The sequence below is a fragment of the Ursus maritimus genome, unplaced genomic scaffold (assembly GCF_017311325.1).
Source record: "Ursus maritimus isolate PB19 unplaced genomic scaffold, ASM1731132v1 scaffold_4, whole genome shotgun sequence".
NCBI lineage: Eukaryota > Metazoa > Chordata > Mammalia > Carnivora > Ursidae > Ursus > Ursus maritimus.
In genome coordinates this window covers 3,836,277-3,849,953 of record NW_024426552.1, presented here as the reverse complement: position 1 = coordinate 3,849,953, position 13,677 = coordinate 3,836,277, and the positions used below count along the sequence as shown (strand labels likewise).

General features: G+C 52.0%; 1 protein-coding gene across 1 annotated transcript in view; it reads left to right on the top strand.

Moving 5' to 3' along the window:
* Window positions 1-13,677, top strand: part of UMODL1 (uromodulin like 1) — a 66,304-nt gene that overhangs the window by 30,800 nt on the left and 21,827 nt on the right. The window contains exons 10-14 of the mRNA XM_040621884.1: window positions 554-691; window positions 1,187-1,756; window positions 2,847-3,104; window positions 10,646-10,758; window positions 13,219-13,432. Of these exons, the coding sequence (XP_040477818.1) occupies window positions 554-691; window positions 1,187-1,756; window positions 2,847-3,104; window positions 10,646-10,758; window positions 13,219-13,432 (1,293 nt within the window). The remainder of the gene's footprint in view (window positions 1-553; window positions 692-1,186; window positions 1,757-2,846; window positions 3,105-10,645; window positions 10,759-13,218; window positions 13,433-13,677) is intronic.

Genomic DNA, 13,677 nt, shown 5'->3' with positions numbered 1-13,677 from the left:
CAGTGACATGGGGTCTTTGGGATTCTTAGTTTCCCAGCAGGTGTTCCAGGGCCATTCTTATCTGTGTTACTAGAAGTGCATGTTATACTTAACCAGACTTTTCGGGCTTGGTTATTTTTTTTTGTTGAAGTGCTGAATGTTAGGAGATGTTGGCACATCAGAGAGAAGGGAAAGCATCCCGTTTTGGGGAGTCTGGGAACAAAGAATAAACGAGAGGAATGCATTCACACCAGTGGGTGCTAATTGCTCCAGAAGGAACCAACATCCCCTAGTCTTTGCCCCCAAATCAGCAAGCCGGCAGTGGAGGCGGCAGGGGCAGATGTGCTATCTTGGGTCAGGGACAGGCTTTGGGGGGGGGGGCCTCTGTGCGGGGCCTCCCTCCCAGTGCTGCTGGATGCCAAGGGCACGCCGCTGACTCCCAGCCTGCATCCCTCTGACGGTTTGCTGCAGAGATGCCTGGGAAGAGCTCTGCTCCGTTGCTGTTTTATTTTCTGAGTAGCTTCTGGCCGTTTCTCACTGGCTCTGTCCTGTGTCTCTCCTGCTCCCCCGGCAGATTGGGACGAGTGTGCAGACAGCCTGGGGCACGACTGCTCCCCTGCTGCCCAGTGCATCAACCTCGAGGGCTCCTACACCTGTCGGTGCCGGACCGCCCGGGACGCCAACCCCTCCCGCGCAGGCCGGGCCTGCGAGGGTGAGCCCCATCCCGGGGACCTGGTATCCCATATTGTTTCTAATATCTGCAGGCTGCCGTCCTGTATTCTTTCCTTATTCGTGTGATGTCCGGCAGGCTGGTGACGGTGGTCGGCACCAAGCCCTGCACTGAGCACAGATCTAGAGAAATTGCCCCATTTCCGCACGGGCCAGGTGGATTCACCTGAGGCCAGTGAGAATGGAGCCCTGCACTTAGGTCCCAGCTCAGCAGCCATCCAGGAAGCGTTCCGCTCTGGGCACGTCTGAGAGTTCTCATTTGTCAAATGGAGAGGCCCTGCCTCCCGCTCTGAGAGCATGTGGGAGGCTGCGGACATGGGCCCCACTAAACATTCATCCTGTAACCCCCAACGAGACAGCCTGTGTCCCCACTTGGGGCCCACCTGGGGGGCTCTTGCTCGCGGGTGGCATCCGGTGGGTTTTGCTTAGGGTTTTTGGACCAGATGTCCCCTCTGAGAGTGGATGTGTGTCTCGGCAGGTGACGTGGTGAACCCCACGGGGGGTATCCTGGCTCCAGCAACAGGTGTAACAGCCCCAGTGCTCAGCACAGGAACAATAGTCCTTGACCGGGAGACTCCCATCTCGTGGCCCAGCCCTGGGCGCCCCTGGGACACCCCTACAGCAGGCCAGGCCCAGACCCCAGGGCCCCCACCCAGGAGAGGGGGCAGCGGCGTGGTCAAGCAGGACAGGAACAGTACAGGGCAAGGCGTGGAGGACGAGGTGCCCAGAATGGCCCCAGGCTTGGTGACCGGCCAGTGGACAGCCAGCAGGGCTCCGGGGACAACCCCCAGCTCCCCTCCTGGGACCATGAATGGCTTGCTGGACACCACTGGATGGTTAGCAAGGAACTCCACCACAGAACCGTCCTTCTGGCCCACTCCTGCTGAGAGCCCTACAGACCCCATCGAGCGGCACGCCAGTCTCTCCTCTTGGGATGCACCACCACCTCTGGACCCCGCAGAGCCGCAGCACTTGGGCCTGGGGCCCTCCAGCTCCCCAGACCTGCCCTTAGCCCCCACGCCCGAGTCTCTGAGGCTTCCGGCCTGTGGTGAGTGCCTCGGATGACGTGTCCTAGGGGACATGTGCCCTGAGGCCGCAGCACACCGGCAAACAGTTGCGCTCCGGTTGGCAAGGGCTCACATAGTCATTGAGTCAAAGCCCTTTGAGTCAGGTGCATTGCTCATCAGACGGCGAGGCCAAGTGGGGTACAGGGCAGCCCGGTCCCTGGTGGTGGCTTCTGTCTTGTTAGGACAGGAACCTGGTCCCCATGCATTCTTCTCTCCTTCCTGTTCCAAGCCTTCTGGTTGCCCACGGCAGGAGAAGGAAGTCGGGGACCGGGAGGAGCCTGTGGAGTGCGTGTGTCTCAACCACTGCGGGACATCCCCCAGAAGTGTCGCACACCCCAGCATTCCCACGCCTCCCCAGCAGCGCAGTACCCTTGAGCCCGGTGCAGGCTCCCTGCTGTGTGGACCCCCAGCAGTCACGTTTACACCACGCAGAGGGCTAAGCCATTGCCAAGGTCCCGGGGTGGCACTGTGGGAGCTAGCCCTGCACAGGAAAGGGGCCTGGCCGTGCAGCTCCCACAGAGGAGGCCACGCTGGCATCGCTGTGAGCTCGGTGCGCTAGCCCGACCCTGGGTCCATCCAAATAGAACTAATGGTTAAATGTGGCTCCGTTAGTGCACTTCTCTGCTGAGCAGTGTAGCTTCCAAGATGAGATTTAAGCCCCAGTAGCTTCCAAGATGAGCGCCCCCGGAGTCACCCTGCAGGAATGGCTCTGGACCCAGCAGGGGCCACCTGTGAGTCCCCTCAGGGGTGGAGGGTTCCCCCTCTGGAAGAGCCGCCCAGAATCTGTGCAGGAGGTTTGCTCTGGGGAAGACCAGAGGCCTCAGTGGCAGAGAGAAACCCAAACTGAAGAGGTGGGAGGGCCGTCCCAGGGAGCCTGGGGCTCAGGAGGGCCATCCGGGGAGCCTGCACCACACACACGGCTGTAGCAGGAGGGGACTTCGTAGGCCTTCCCTGGGCTGGTGTCCCCAAGTAGTGTATTTGATGTTGGTGTTCGGTGAGGCTTCTCTGGTCCTCTCTCCTTGAAACACTGGATTGATTTCCATCTTCTCGGTGTTTATATCCACCTCCCAGTTCCTGTCCCCATCGAAAGGGTCACCGTCTCCAATGTGACCAGCACCAGCTTCCACGTGGCATGGGTGGCGGATCTCACCCTGCACCCCACCTTCCAGCTCACCCTGACCCCCATGCGGAGCCCCGCGGTGCACCTGGAGACCCGGAACTCAAGCCTGACACTGTCGGGTCTGGAGCCTGGCGTCTTGCACCTGGTCGAGATAGCGGCCGAAGCCTGTGGGCCAGGAAGCGCCAAGGCCCGCCTGAAAGTGAGGACAGGTAATAGGTCTCAGAAACGCTTGTTGCCACTTGTTCTTAAGGGGAGGGAACAAGCATGAGAACGATTTTCAGTGCGTTCAGGTCCAAACGAGCTGGATTCCTTTGTGAGCGACTGGGTTTCTTTTTTTTTTTTAATGATTTTTTTTATTATGTTAGTCACCATACAGTACATCCCCGGTTTCCGATGTAAAGCTCGATGATTCATTAGTTGCGTATAACACCCAGTGCACCATGCAATACGTGCCCTCCTTACTACCCATCACCGGTCTATCCCATTCCCCCACCCCCCTCCCCTCTGAAGTCCTCAGTTTGTTTCTCAGAGTCCACAGTCTCATGTTTCATTCCCCCTTCTGATTACCCCCCCTTTCTTTATCCCTTTCTTCCCCTACCGATCTTCCTAGTTCTTATGTTCCATAGATGAGAGAAATCATATGATAATTGTCTTTCTCTGCTTGACTTATTTCACTTAGCATTATCTCCTCCAGTGCCGTCCATGTTGTAGCAAATGTTGAGAACTCGTTCTTTCTGATAGCTGAGTAATATTCCATTGTATATATGGACCACAACTTCTTAATCCAGTCATCTGTTGAAGGGCATCTCGGCTCCTTCCATGATTTAGCTATTGTGGACAATGCTGCTATGAACATTGGGGTGCATATGGCCCTTCTCTTCACTACGTCTGTATCTTTGGGGTAAACACCCAGTAGTGCAATGGCTGGATCATAGGGTAGCTCAATTTTTAACTTTTTAAGGGACCTCCACACCGTTTTCCAGAGTGGCTGTACCAACTTGCATTCCCACCAACAATGTAGGAGGGATCCCCTTTCTCCACATCCTCTCCAACAATTGTTGTTTCTTGCCTTGTCTATTTTTGCCATTCTAACTGGCATAAGGTGGTATCTCAGTGTGGTTTTGATTTGAATTTCCCTGATGGCTAATGATTTTGAACATTTTTTCATGTGTCTGTTAGCCATTTGTATGTCTTCATTGGAAAAGTGTCTGTTCATATCTTCTGCCCATTTTTTGATTTGTTTATTTGTTTCTCGTGTATTGAGTTTGAGAAGTTCTTTGTAGATCTTGGATACCAGTCCTTTATCTGTAGTGTCATTTGCAAATATATTCTCCCATTCCGTGGGCTGCCTCTTAGTTTTTCTGACTGTTTCCTTGGCTGTGCAGAAACTTTTAATCTTGATGAAGTCCCATAAATTCATTTTATCTTTTGTTTCTCTTGCCTTTGGGGATGTATCATGAAAAAGGTTGCTTTGGCCGATGTCGTAGAGGTTGCTGCCTATGTTCTCCTCTAGAATTTTGATGGATTCCTGTCTCACATCGAGGTCTTTCATCCATTTGGAGTTTATTTTTGTGTATGGTGTGAGATAGTGGTCAAGTTTCATTCTCTTGCATGTAGCTGTCCAATTTTCCCAGCACCATTTATTGAAGAGACTGTCTTTTTCCCACCGGATGTTTTTTCCTGCTTTATCAAATATTAGTTGCCCAAAGAGCCGAGGGTCCATTTCTGGGCTCTCTATTCTGTTCCATTGGTCTATGTGTCTGTTTTTGTGCCAGTACCATGCTGTCTTTGTGATCACAGCTTTGTAGTACAGCTCGAAATCCGGCATTGTGATGCCCCCAGCTTTGTTTTTCCTTTTCAACAGTTCCTTGGAGATTCGGGGCCTTTTCTGTTTCCATACAAATTTAAGGACTGTTTGTTCCAGTTCTTTGAAAAATGTCCTTGGTATTTTGATCGGGATAGCATTGAAAGTGTAGATTGCTCTGGGTAGCATGGACATTTTAACTATGTTAATTCTTCCGATTCATGAGCATGGAATATCTTTCCATCTTTTTATGTCTTCCTCAATGTCTTTCAAGAGTGATTTATAGTTTCTAGAATATAGGTCCTTTACGTCTCTGGTTAAGTTAATTCCAAGGTAACGTATGGTTTTTGGTGCTATTGTAAATGGGATGGATTCCCTAATTTCTCTTTCTTCGGTCTCGTTATTCGTGTATAGAAATGCAACTGATTTCTGAGCATTTATTTTGTATCCTGCCACGTTACTGAATTGCTCTATAACTTCTAATAGTTTGGGAGTGGCTTCTTTTGGGTTTTCCATATAGAGTATCATGTCATCTGCAAAGAGAGACATTTTGACTTCTTCTTTGCCAATTTGAATACCTTTGATCCCTTTTTGTCGTCTGATTGCTGTTGCAAGGACTTCTAGTACTATGTTGAATAATAGTGGCGAGAGTGGGCATCCTTGTCGTGTTCCTGATCTTAAGGGAAAGGCTTCCAGCTTTTCCCCATTGAGAATAATATTTGCAGTAGGCTTTTCATAGATGGCTTTTATGAGATTGAGAAATGTACCTTCTATTCCTACACTCTGAAGGGTTTTAATCAGGAAAGGATGCTGTATTTTGTCAAATGCTTTTTCGGCATCGATTGAGAGGATCATATGGTTCCTGAGTCTTTTCTTGTTGATATGATGTATCACGCTGATTGATTTGCGAATATTGAACCACGCTTGCATCCCAGGTATGAATCCCACTTGATCGTGATGGATAATCCTTTTAATGTACTGTTGGATTCTATTAGCAAGTATCTTGTTGAGGATTTTGGCGTCCATATTCATTAGGGAAATCGGTCTGTAATTCTCCTTTTTGAGGGGGTCTTTGCCTGGTTTGGGGATCAAGGTAATATTGGCCTCATAGAATGAGTTTGGTAGCTTTCCTTCTGTTTCTATTTTTTGAAATAGCTTTAGGAGAATAGGTATTATTTCTTCTTTGAATGTTTGGTAGAATTCCCCAGGAAAACCGTCCGGGCCTGGAGTTTTGTTATTTGGAAGGTTGTTTATCACTGACTCAATTTCTTCATAATTAATTGGCCTGTTTAAGGAATCAATTTCTTCCGGTTTCAATCTTGGTAGTTTATAGGTTTCCAGGAAGGATTCCATCTCTTCCAGATTGCTTAGTTTATTGGCATATAGCTGTTGATAAAAATTTCTAATAATCCTTCCAATTTCAATGGTGTTCGTCGTGACCTCTCCTTTTTCATTCATAATTTTAATAATCTGGGTCCTTTCTCTTTTCTTTTGGATAAGTCTTGCCAGTGGTCTGTCAATTTTATTGATTCTCTCAAAGAACCAGCTTCTAGTCCTGTTGATCTGCTCTACTGTACTTCTGGTTTCTGCTTGATTGATTTCAGCTCTAATTTTGGTCAACTGCTTCCTCGTGCGTGGATTAGGCCTGTCCCTCTGTTGCTGTTCCAGCTTCTTGAGGTGAGAATATAAAAACTGCATTTTAGATTTTTCTATTCTTTTGAGTGAGGCTTGGATGGCTATGTATTTCCCCCTTAGGACTGCCTTTGCAGTATCCCATAGGTTTTGGACTGTTGTATTTTCATTCTCATTGGTCTCCATAAATTGTTTAATTTGATTTTTGATTTCCTGGTTTATCGAGTCATTCCTGAGCAGGATGGTTCTTAGTCTCCAAGTGTTTGAGTTTCTTCCAAATTTTTCCTTGTGGTTGAGTTCCAATTTCAGAGCGTTGTGGTCTGAGAATATGCAGGGGATAATTTCAATCTTTTGGTATCGGTTGAGACCTGTTTTGTGTCCCAGAACATGGTCTATTCTTGAGAATGTTCCATGGGCATTAGAATAGAATGAGTATTCTTTGGTTCTGGGGTGTAGTGTTCTATATATATCTATGAGGTCCAACTCGTCGAGTATGGCATTCAAAGCCTTTGATTCTTTGCTTAGTTTTTGCCAGGGTGTTCTGTCTATTTCTGAGAGTGGAGTGTTGAGGTCCCCTACTATTAATGTATTTTTATTTATATGTCTCTTTATTCTGGTTAAGAGTTGGCTTGTGTATCTTGCTGCTCCCCTGTTGGGGGCATATATATTTATAATTGTCATATCCACTTGTTGAATACTTCCCTTAAGAATAATATAGTGCCCTTCTGCATCTCTAACTATAGTCTGTAGTTTAAAATCCAATTTATCTGATATGAGAATTGCTACCCCAGCTTTCTTTTGAGGTCCATTTGCGTGAAAGATGGTACTCCATCCCCTTACTCTCAGTCTGAATGCATCTTTGGGTTCGAAATGAGTCTCTTGTAGACAGCAAATGGATGGGTCATTTCTTTTTATCCAATCTGCAACCCTGTGGCGTTTTATGGGATGGTTCAAACCATTTACATTAAGACTGATTACTGAGAGATATGATTTTAATGTTGCCATGTTGCCAGTAAAGTCTTTGTTTGTATTGGCTGTGACTTTCTGTTCTGTATCACTCTTGGGGCCTTTTTACTTTTATAGAACCCCCCGTAATATCTCCTGTAGGGCTGGTTTCGTGGTTACAAAATTGGTTAGTGACTGGCGATTCTGAAATGTCTTTATTTCTCCATCAATTCTGAATGACAGCCTTGCTGGATAAAGGATCCTTGGCTGCATGTTTTTCTCTGAAAGAGCTTTAAATATGCTCCCCCAACCCTTTCTCTCATTCCAGGTCTGTGTAGACAGGTCTGACGTAATTCTGATGCTTTTGCCTTGGTACGTGAGAAATTTCTTTGCCCTGGCCGCTTTCAATACTGTATCCTTGCATCTAATATTTGCGAATTGCACTATGACGTGACGTGGCGTAGGTTTGTCGTGGTTGAGCTTGGGAGGGGTCCTCTCTGCCTCTTGGACACGAATGTTTGTTTCCCTTGCTAGATTAGGGAAGTTTTCAGCTACAATTTGTTCAAATATCTCTTCTAGACCTCTGTTTTTCTCCACCCCCTCGGGGATGCCGATGATTCTAACATTGGATCGTTTCATTGAGTCAGTAATCTCCCATAACCTACATTCGTGGGCGTGGATTTTTTTAAGACCATCTTCTATTTTCATTTTTTCCTCTATTAACCCATCCTCCAATTCACTAACCCGTTCCTCTGCTTCTGCGACCCTGGCCGTCAGAGCCTCTAGTTTTGCCTGCATTTGGCTCATAGAATTTTTAATTTCTGTCAGATTCGCTCTCATTTCTGTCCTTAGGGATTCTATATTCTCAGTAACCTTTTCGTTAATAGTTTTTTCAATTCTACTCATCATTTTGACCATCGTTACTCTGAATTCCATTTCTGATAATTTGGTTACATCCATATCCATTATTTCTGTGGCAGAGGCCACAGAATCACTGTCTTTTCTTTGCTGGGGGGGGCTTCTCCTTCTTGTCATTCTGATGAAGAGAGGTTGCGGGGTTTCCAGAGCCCAAATTATTGACTGGGTCCCAGGCCGTGCCCCTTGTTTTATAGGGATCTTAGGGATGTGGGCTTCTTCTTTAAAGATTTTATTTATTTATTTATGTGGCAGCCAACCAGCGAGAGAGGGACCGTGCAGGTGGCCCGCCAGCCGCCCCGCGTGCGCTCCGGGAGCTCCTGGTCTCAGTCTGGATCCAGTGAGCACACCGGGATTCCGGTGTTCCGCGAGATGCCTGGTGGCACGCGCTCCTGGCTCACCGGTCTCAGTCCACTCTCTCGCGGGTGCCGGTCCGTGAGTCCGCCCGCTCCCCCGTGCAGGTGGCTGCCGCTTCCCGGCGCCTGAACGCGGCGGCTCCCTCCCCCTTCCATTTATCTTCTGATATCTGTGCACGGTTTCACGGCTCCCCTCTTCGTACCTCAATACTCAGCGCTGGGGATGTTCATTTGTAGAGATCCAGATGTATCTTCCTGCGTCTCAGGCTGATTCCGTGGTTATTTAGGCTGGTCTGGTACCTATCCAGCTCGACTCAGGGGACCGGCTGAAAAAGGGGTCCCCTACTCCTCCGCCATCTTAACTCTGCCCTCGCGACTGGGTTTCTTATCGGTCTAGGAATGAATGCCTGGCTGTGTTCACACGGGGCTGGCTTGCGAAGGCCAGCCAGGAGGCGGCGCATTTCAGGGAAAGGCAAGGGGCAGATTGTGGGCAACGCAGGGGCACAAAGCACTCAGGACTCTGACCGCAGAGGTGGCAGCCGCTCCCTGCCCTGTGTCCCATGGGTACGTTGCAGGAAAACACGTGTTGTGCTGGTGTACTGAGTGTTTTGCACGCCCTCTGATTGATTTTTTCTGCTCTCAGCGGACCTGGACTTGGCTTCTAGGAAGGACAGATAGACAGTGGGAAGTCAGACAGTCGGACAGCTCAGCTATCACAGTTGTGATCGTTATGTGTTCAGATAAATCCCTTGTTTCTCCTTCTTTGCACCTGTCATCCAGATGTTTTCCTGAATGTCTAACTTGCTCGAACAGCCAAGGGCTGGCTGATGTTGCAGACGGGTCCTCAGATCTTGGGCAGCTGTCTCAGGGCTGATGGCAGTGTTCTCCAAGGTGGGGAGCACAGCCCTTGAGGGGGCTATTAAGAAGAGCCTATAGGTTCTGTTTGTGTCCCTTAAAGTACTGATTAGCTGTGGACTGGGAAATCCGGGAAGACGGTGTGCAAGGACACTCTCCGGCAGGTTCATGGTGAGCCTCCGGAGAAGCATGGTCACTGTTGGCCACCCGTCAGTCAGGGCGGCCTCTGAGAGCCGGTGCTAGGCTGTCAGTATCACTGTGGACAGTCTCACCTGCTGGAGGGAGGAGCTGCCCGTGGGCATGTGACCCGTGCCTGGGGTGAGTCCATGTCCCTTGTCACCTGTGCACCTGTCCTGCTCCTGAGGCTCTTAGATCAGGCGGCACACCCCAGTTGTTGTGTCTGGACCGGTGGCCCTCAGGTGCCGCAACAGCAGGAACCCCAAGGACATGGATTTGGGGGTCATCCAGCCATGCATCCTGGGATGGCTTTGTGGTTCGTCCTTGGCCTGGGCAACAAGCCGTGGGTGCAGGACTCTCGGCCCCTGCCAGGAGAACCTTGGCCTTTCCTCCACTGCCTGGAATACTGGGCACGTAGCAGACGCATCACAGATATCTGGTGAAGGACTGAATGAGGTGGCTGCCGTGCCGGACACCAGGATGTGGCCAGGCGATGTTCCTGGATCACGTTCTTGTATCAAGGCTTCCCAGAAGCCCCATGTGGAGGGAACAGATTTTAATTGAGTAGGGACTGTCCTTAAGCTGCAGAGAAATAGTGCTCTAGGGGGAGGGAGAAGAGAATCGGGACCTCTGGGCACTCTGCCGTGAGCTGCGGGCTCTGACAGCGGCGGGGCAAGGCCTCCCCACGTCTTGATTTGCCTGGGACAGCCAGGGGTATGCCTGTGGCCCCAGCATAATTAATCGATAGCGGCTCCTTTCACTCTCAAAGTTGTCCCTGCTGGTAAATCACCTGGATGCCGTGTGTGCGCAAAGAGCAGTACAGGGGCAGGGAGGAGAGTGGAGGGGTTCCAGAAGGTTCTCTCTCTGGGCTCAGGCCATGGGCGGTGCCCTCTGGGGTCGGTGGGCTGCATCTGTGTGTGCCGGGCACCGTCAGCCTCGATGTCATGTTCTTTCCGGCCACCAGGAAAATGTCGACATGGAGACGTGCAACCAAATACATGACCTAATGCTTTTACTGCAGCCTAATGCGTTACCGTTCCAGACGTGTTTATTCTCCGTCCTGCAGCGGCTCAGAAACTCAGAGGCCAAGTCAGAATCGCAGACGTCAGGTATGTGGAGGCCTTCCGCAATACCAGCAGCAAGGAGTATCTGGACTTCCAGGAGCGGTTCTTTAGGATGGTGAGCTGGGGAAACTGCGCCTTCCTTTCGGGATGTGCCGAGGGAGGTGGGCAGGATCCCAGTCACAGCCGAGCAGGACGGAGACTTGCAGGGGCTCCGGACCCCTCATTTCCCAAGGCAGCTAGGAATCCGGCTGCGTGCCGGGGGGGGGGGTGTGCTTGGCGCCCCTGGGTCCGCCGCAAGAAGCATCGGCAGGTGGGAGCCATGCCTGGCCCTCTGCTGTGCCCGCCCTCGCACTATTAGCTGTTGAGCGAGCCCCCTTCATTGAGGTGGGACCCCGTGGAGCAGAAAGCCTAATGAAGGAAACGTTTTAAAATACTGACGTCTATTTCACAGATCCTAAAATTCACACTTTAGAAGGGCTTAGTGCCGTGGTTGAGGTTTTATTTGTGAAATGGTGCAACTGTCACCACTCATTCCAGAACATGCCCATCACCCCCGAAAGAAGCCCGGTGCCCCTTCGCGGCGAGTGTCCCCGCCCCCCGCCCCTGGCATCCCTGACACCCGCCGCGGTGCTGTCCTTGTGGATCGGCCTGCCCTGCACGCCTTACGTGCACGGAATCATGCCAGACGAGACCTTCCCTTCTCTCTCTGGGTGGGGCTTCCGGGCAAGTGCGTGGGGGGGGGGCGGCACTTGACTGCTCTTTACGGCCAACGCTCCGCCAGGCGGACGGGCTACGTGTTGCGAATCCATTCACTCGCTCAGGTGCGGGGGGGGGGGTGGGGCGTCCCGTTCCCGGCGAGCGAGAATAAAGCTGGTGGTGTTTTCCCTAACCTCCTGGAGCTTCCCCTGCTGTCCGCGCACTCCCAGAGATGCTGTCGTGTTACAGGGCAGTCCGGGCGGCAGCTCCGCCTTCTTTTTTGCTGGAGGTCGGATTCCCTTCCACGCACAGAGGATGCGCTGGTCATGATCTCGTGCTCTTGTTTGTACCTGGGCATCTCCTCTGAGTCAGCTTTTCCTCACTGCGGGGTTCAGCAGCGCCGCCTCGGGGCGGGGCGAGCTCCCACCCCAGCGTGACACCTGCATTCTGTTCTACCCGAAAGACATTACTGGCTGATAAAATGGGCCCCGCTGCCTCCAGGAAGCGTCCCTCTGGGGCTCCTCGGGATCTGGGAGTCTGCCTCATTTGTTCTGGGTGCCCAGCTCCCGGTGCAGTGCATGGATTCGAGAGCTGCTGGCGGTCCGATTCCCTGGCTGCTTTAGGTTCCGCCATGGTCACACGTAATACTAAGCGGCAGCACTGAGCATCAGCCCGCAGAGCTCTGGGGGTCACCCGCGGCAACCCCATTTGCACTCAAATGTCTGACGAATCCTTCCTCTTCAAACCATGTCATTATTCTCCTACTTCTGGGGACCATTGTCGGTTTGTCTAGAATTTCAGCATAGCAAATCATTGTGCAATGTAGCACATATATAAGGCTTTAGGACAAATTTTGGGAGGTTGTGGGTTCACGTGGCGCCTTGTCCCTTGTCACTTCTTAGCGGGGGGCCTGGAACTTTGCTTTGAGACGGATTCGAAATGCAACCCAAAGTGACTTTAATCCAAGCCTGTGACAGATCGCTCTCTGAAAGTCCCAGACAAAAAAAGAGAGACAGAAGGACAGAGAGACAGAGACAGAGAAGAGGCAGCTATTCCAGTGGAGATGATGGTGGCCAGGTGACTGTGGGGTGACAGCAGATTTGCTCACGTTGGCTGTCCCAATGCTGGGAAGCGAATCCGTGAGCCTGTGCCTTGAGCCACCAGCCCTCGCAGGGTCCAGATGAGGGCGAGGTTTTCTGTGAGGCCGGACCCTGGAGGTGCACTTTTCCATAGAGGACTCGCGCTGTGTGGACTGTTTAAAGCCACAACATGGTCGTGTGTCTCTCTGGGCATTTTGGCTGTGCGGGGCCAGGGAGGAATATCACGGCGTGCGAGGTAGGATTCTGTCCAAGGTGGTAGAGTGAAAAGCAAGGGCAGGAACGCCCTGTCCCTGCAGGAAGGCTCACAGGAAGCAGTTTTGGGGAAGTGGGGGGAAGAATGGGAGGGAAGTGGTTCTGCAGGATCAGGAGTAAAGGAATTGTTCTAGAAAACACTCAGTGAGAGCGAGGTGTCCCCACCCCCCATGACCACCCGTTCAGCCCCTGCCCTCCGTGGCTGTGCACTGAGAATGGCAGATTCTAAATGCTGTCCTGACCCCCCCTTGTGTGATGTGCCCCCCAGGATAGGGCTTTGGCATCTTGTCCGCACCAGCCAGCAGATGTGCTCTGCCAGGGAGGGGGGGGAACGGGGCTCTTCCCGGGACCTCAGGACCCACAGGCACTTCTGCTGGGCTTGGGACATGGCACATGGGCCCGGGCCCAGCACTGACCTCTAGCCTTGGCCTTTTTGCTGCTGGCCGGACTCCCAGGCGGTGCCCCTGGGGTCAGGTACCCGGCTTCCTCTCTGTGGGCGGCTCTTTTCACGTGCGGTCTCTCTAAAGGTGCGGGCTTCCTTGCCAGCCGCCATGCTTCGGCTCGTGGACACCGGCAGGGTCCAGATGGAGGTGACACGCATCGCCAACGGCAGTGTCGTGGTGGAGTTTAACCTGCTCATCACCGCAGACGTGGATGTCCACGAGGTGTCCGCCGCGTTCCTCGTGGCCTTTCAGAACGCGTCTCTGCTGCAGGCGGTCGGAGGGGACACTTTCATACGGGGTAGGTGGAGGCCGGGCCCCACGGAGACACACCGTGTTCTGGGAGGGAGGCCGAGAGAGCCCGGCTCCTGCCTTCGTTTGGAAGATGTCACCCCGTGCACCTCCTCTTAGGGGCCCCCCTGCAGGAGGTGAAAGTGGGGAGCAGGAGGGACCCTCATCTCTCTTATCGCTGCTGTGTTGTTTCTGAAGGGCTGGGGCCAGAAGCATCCTGGCGTGGAGCTGCGCAGGGGCCCAGAGGGGCTGCTC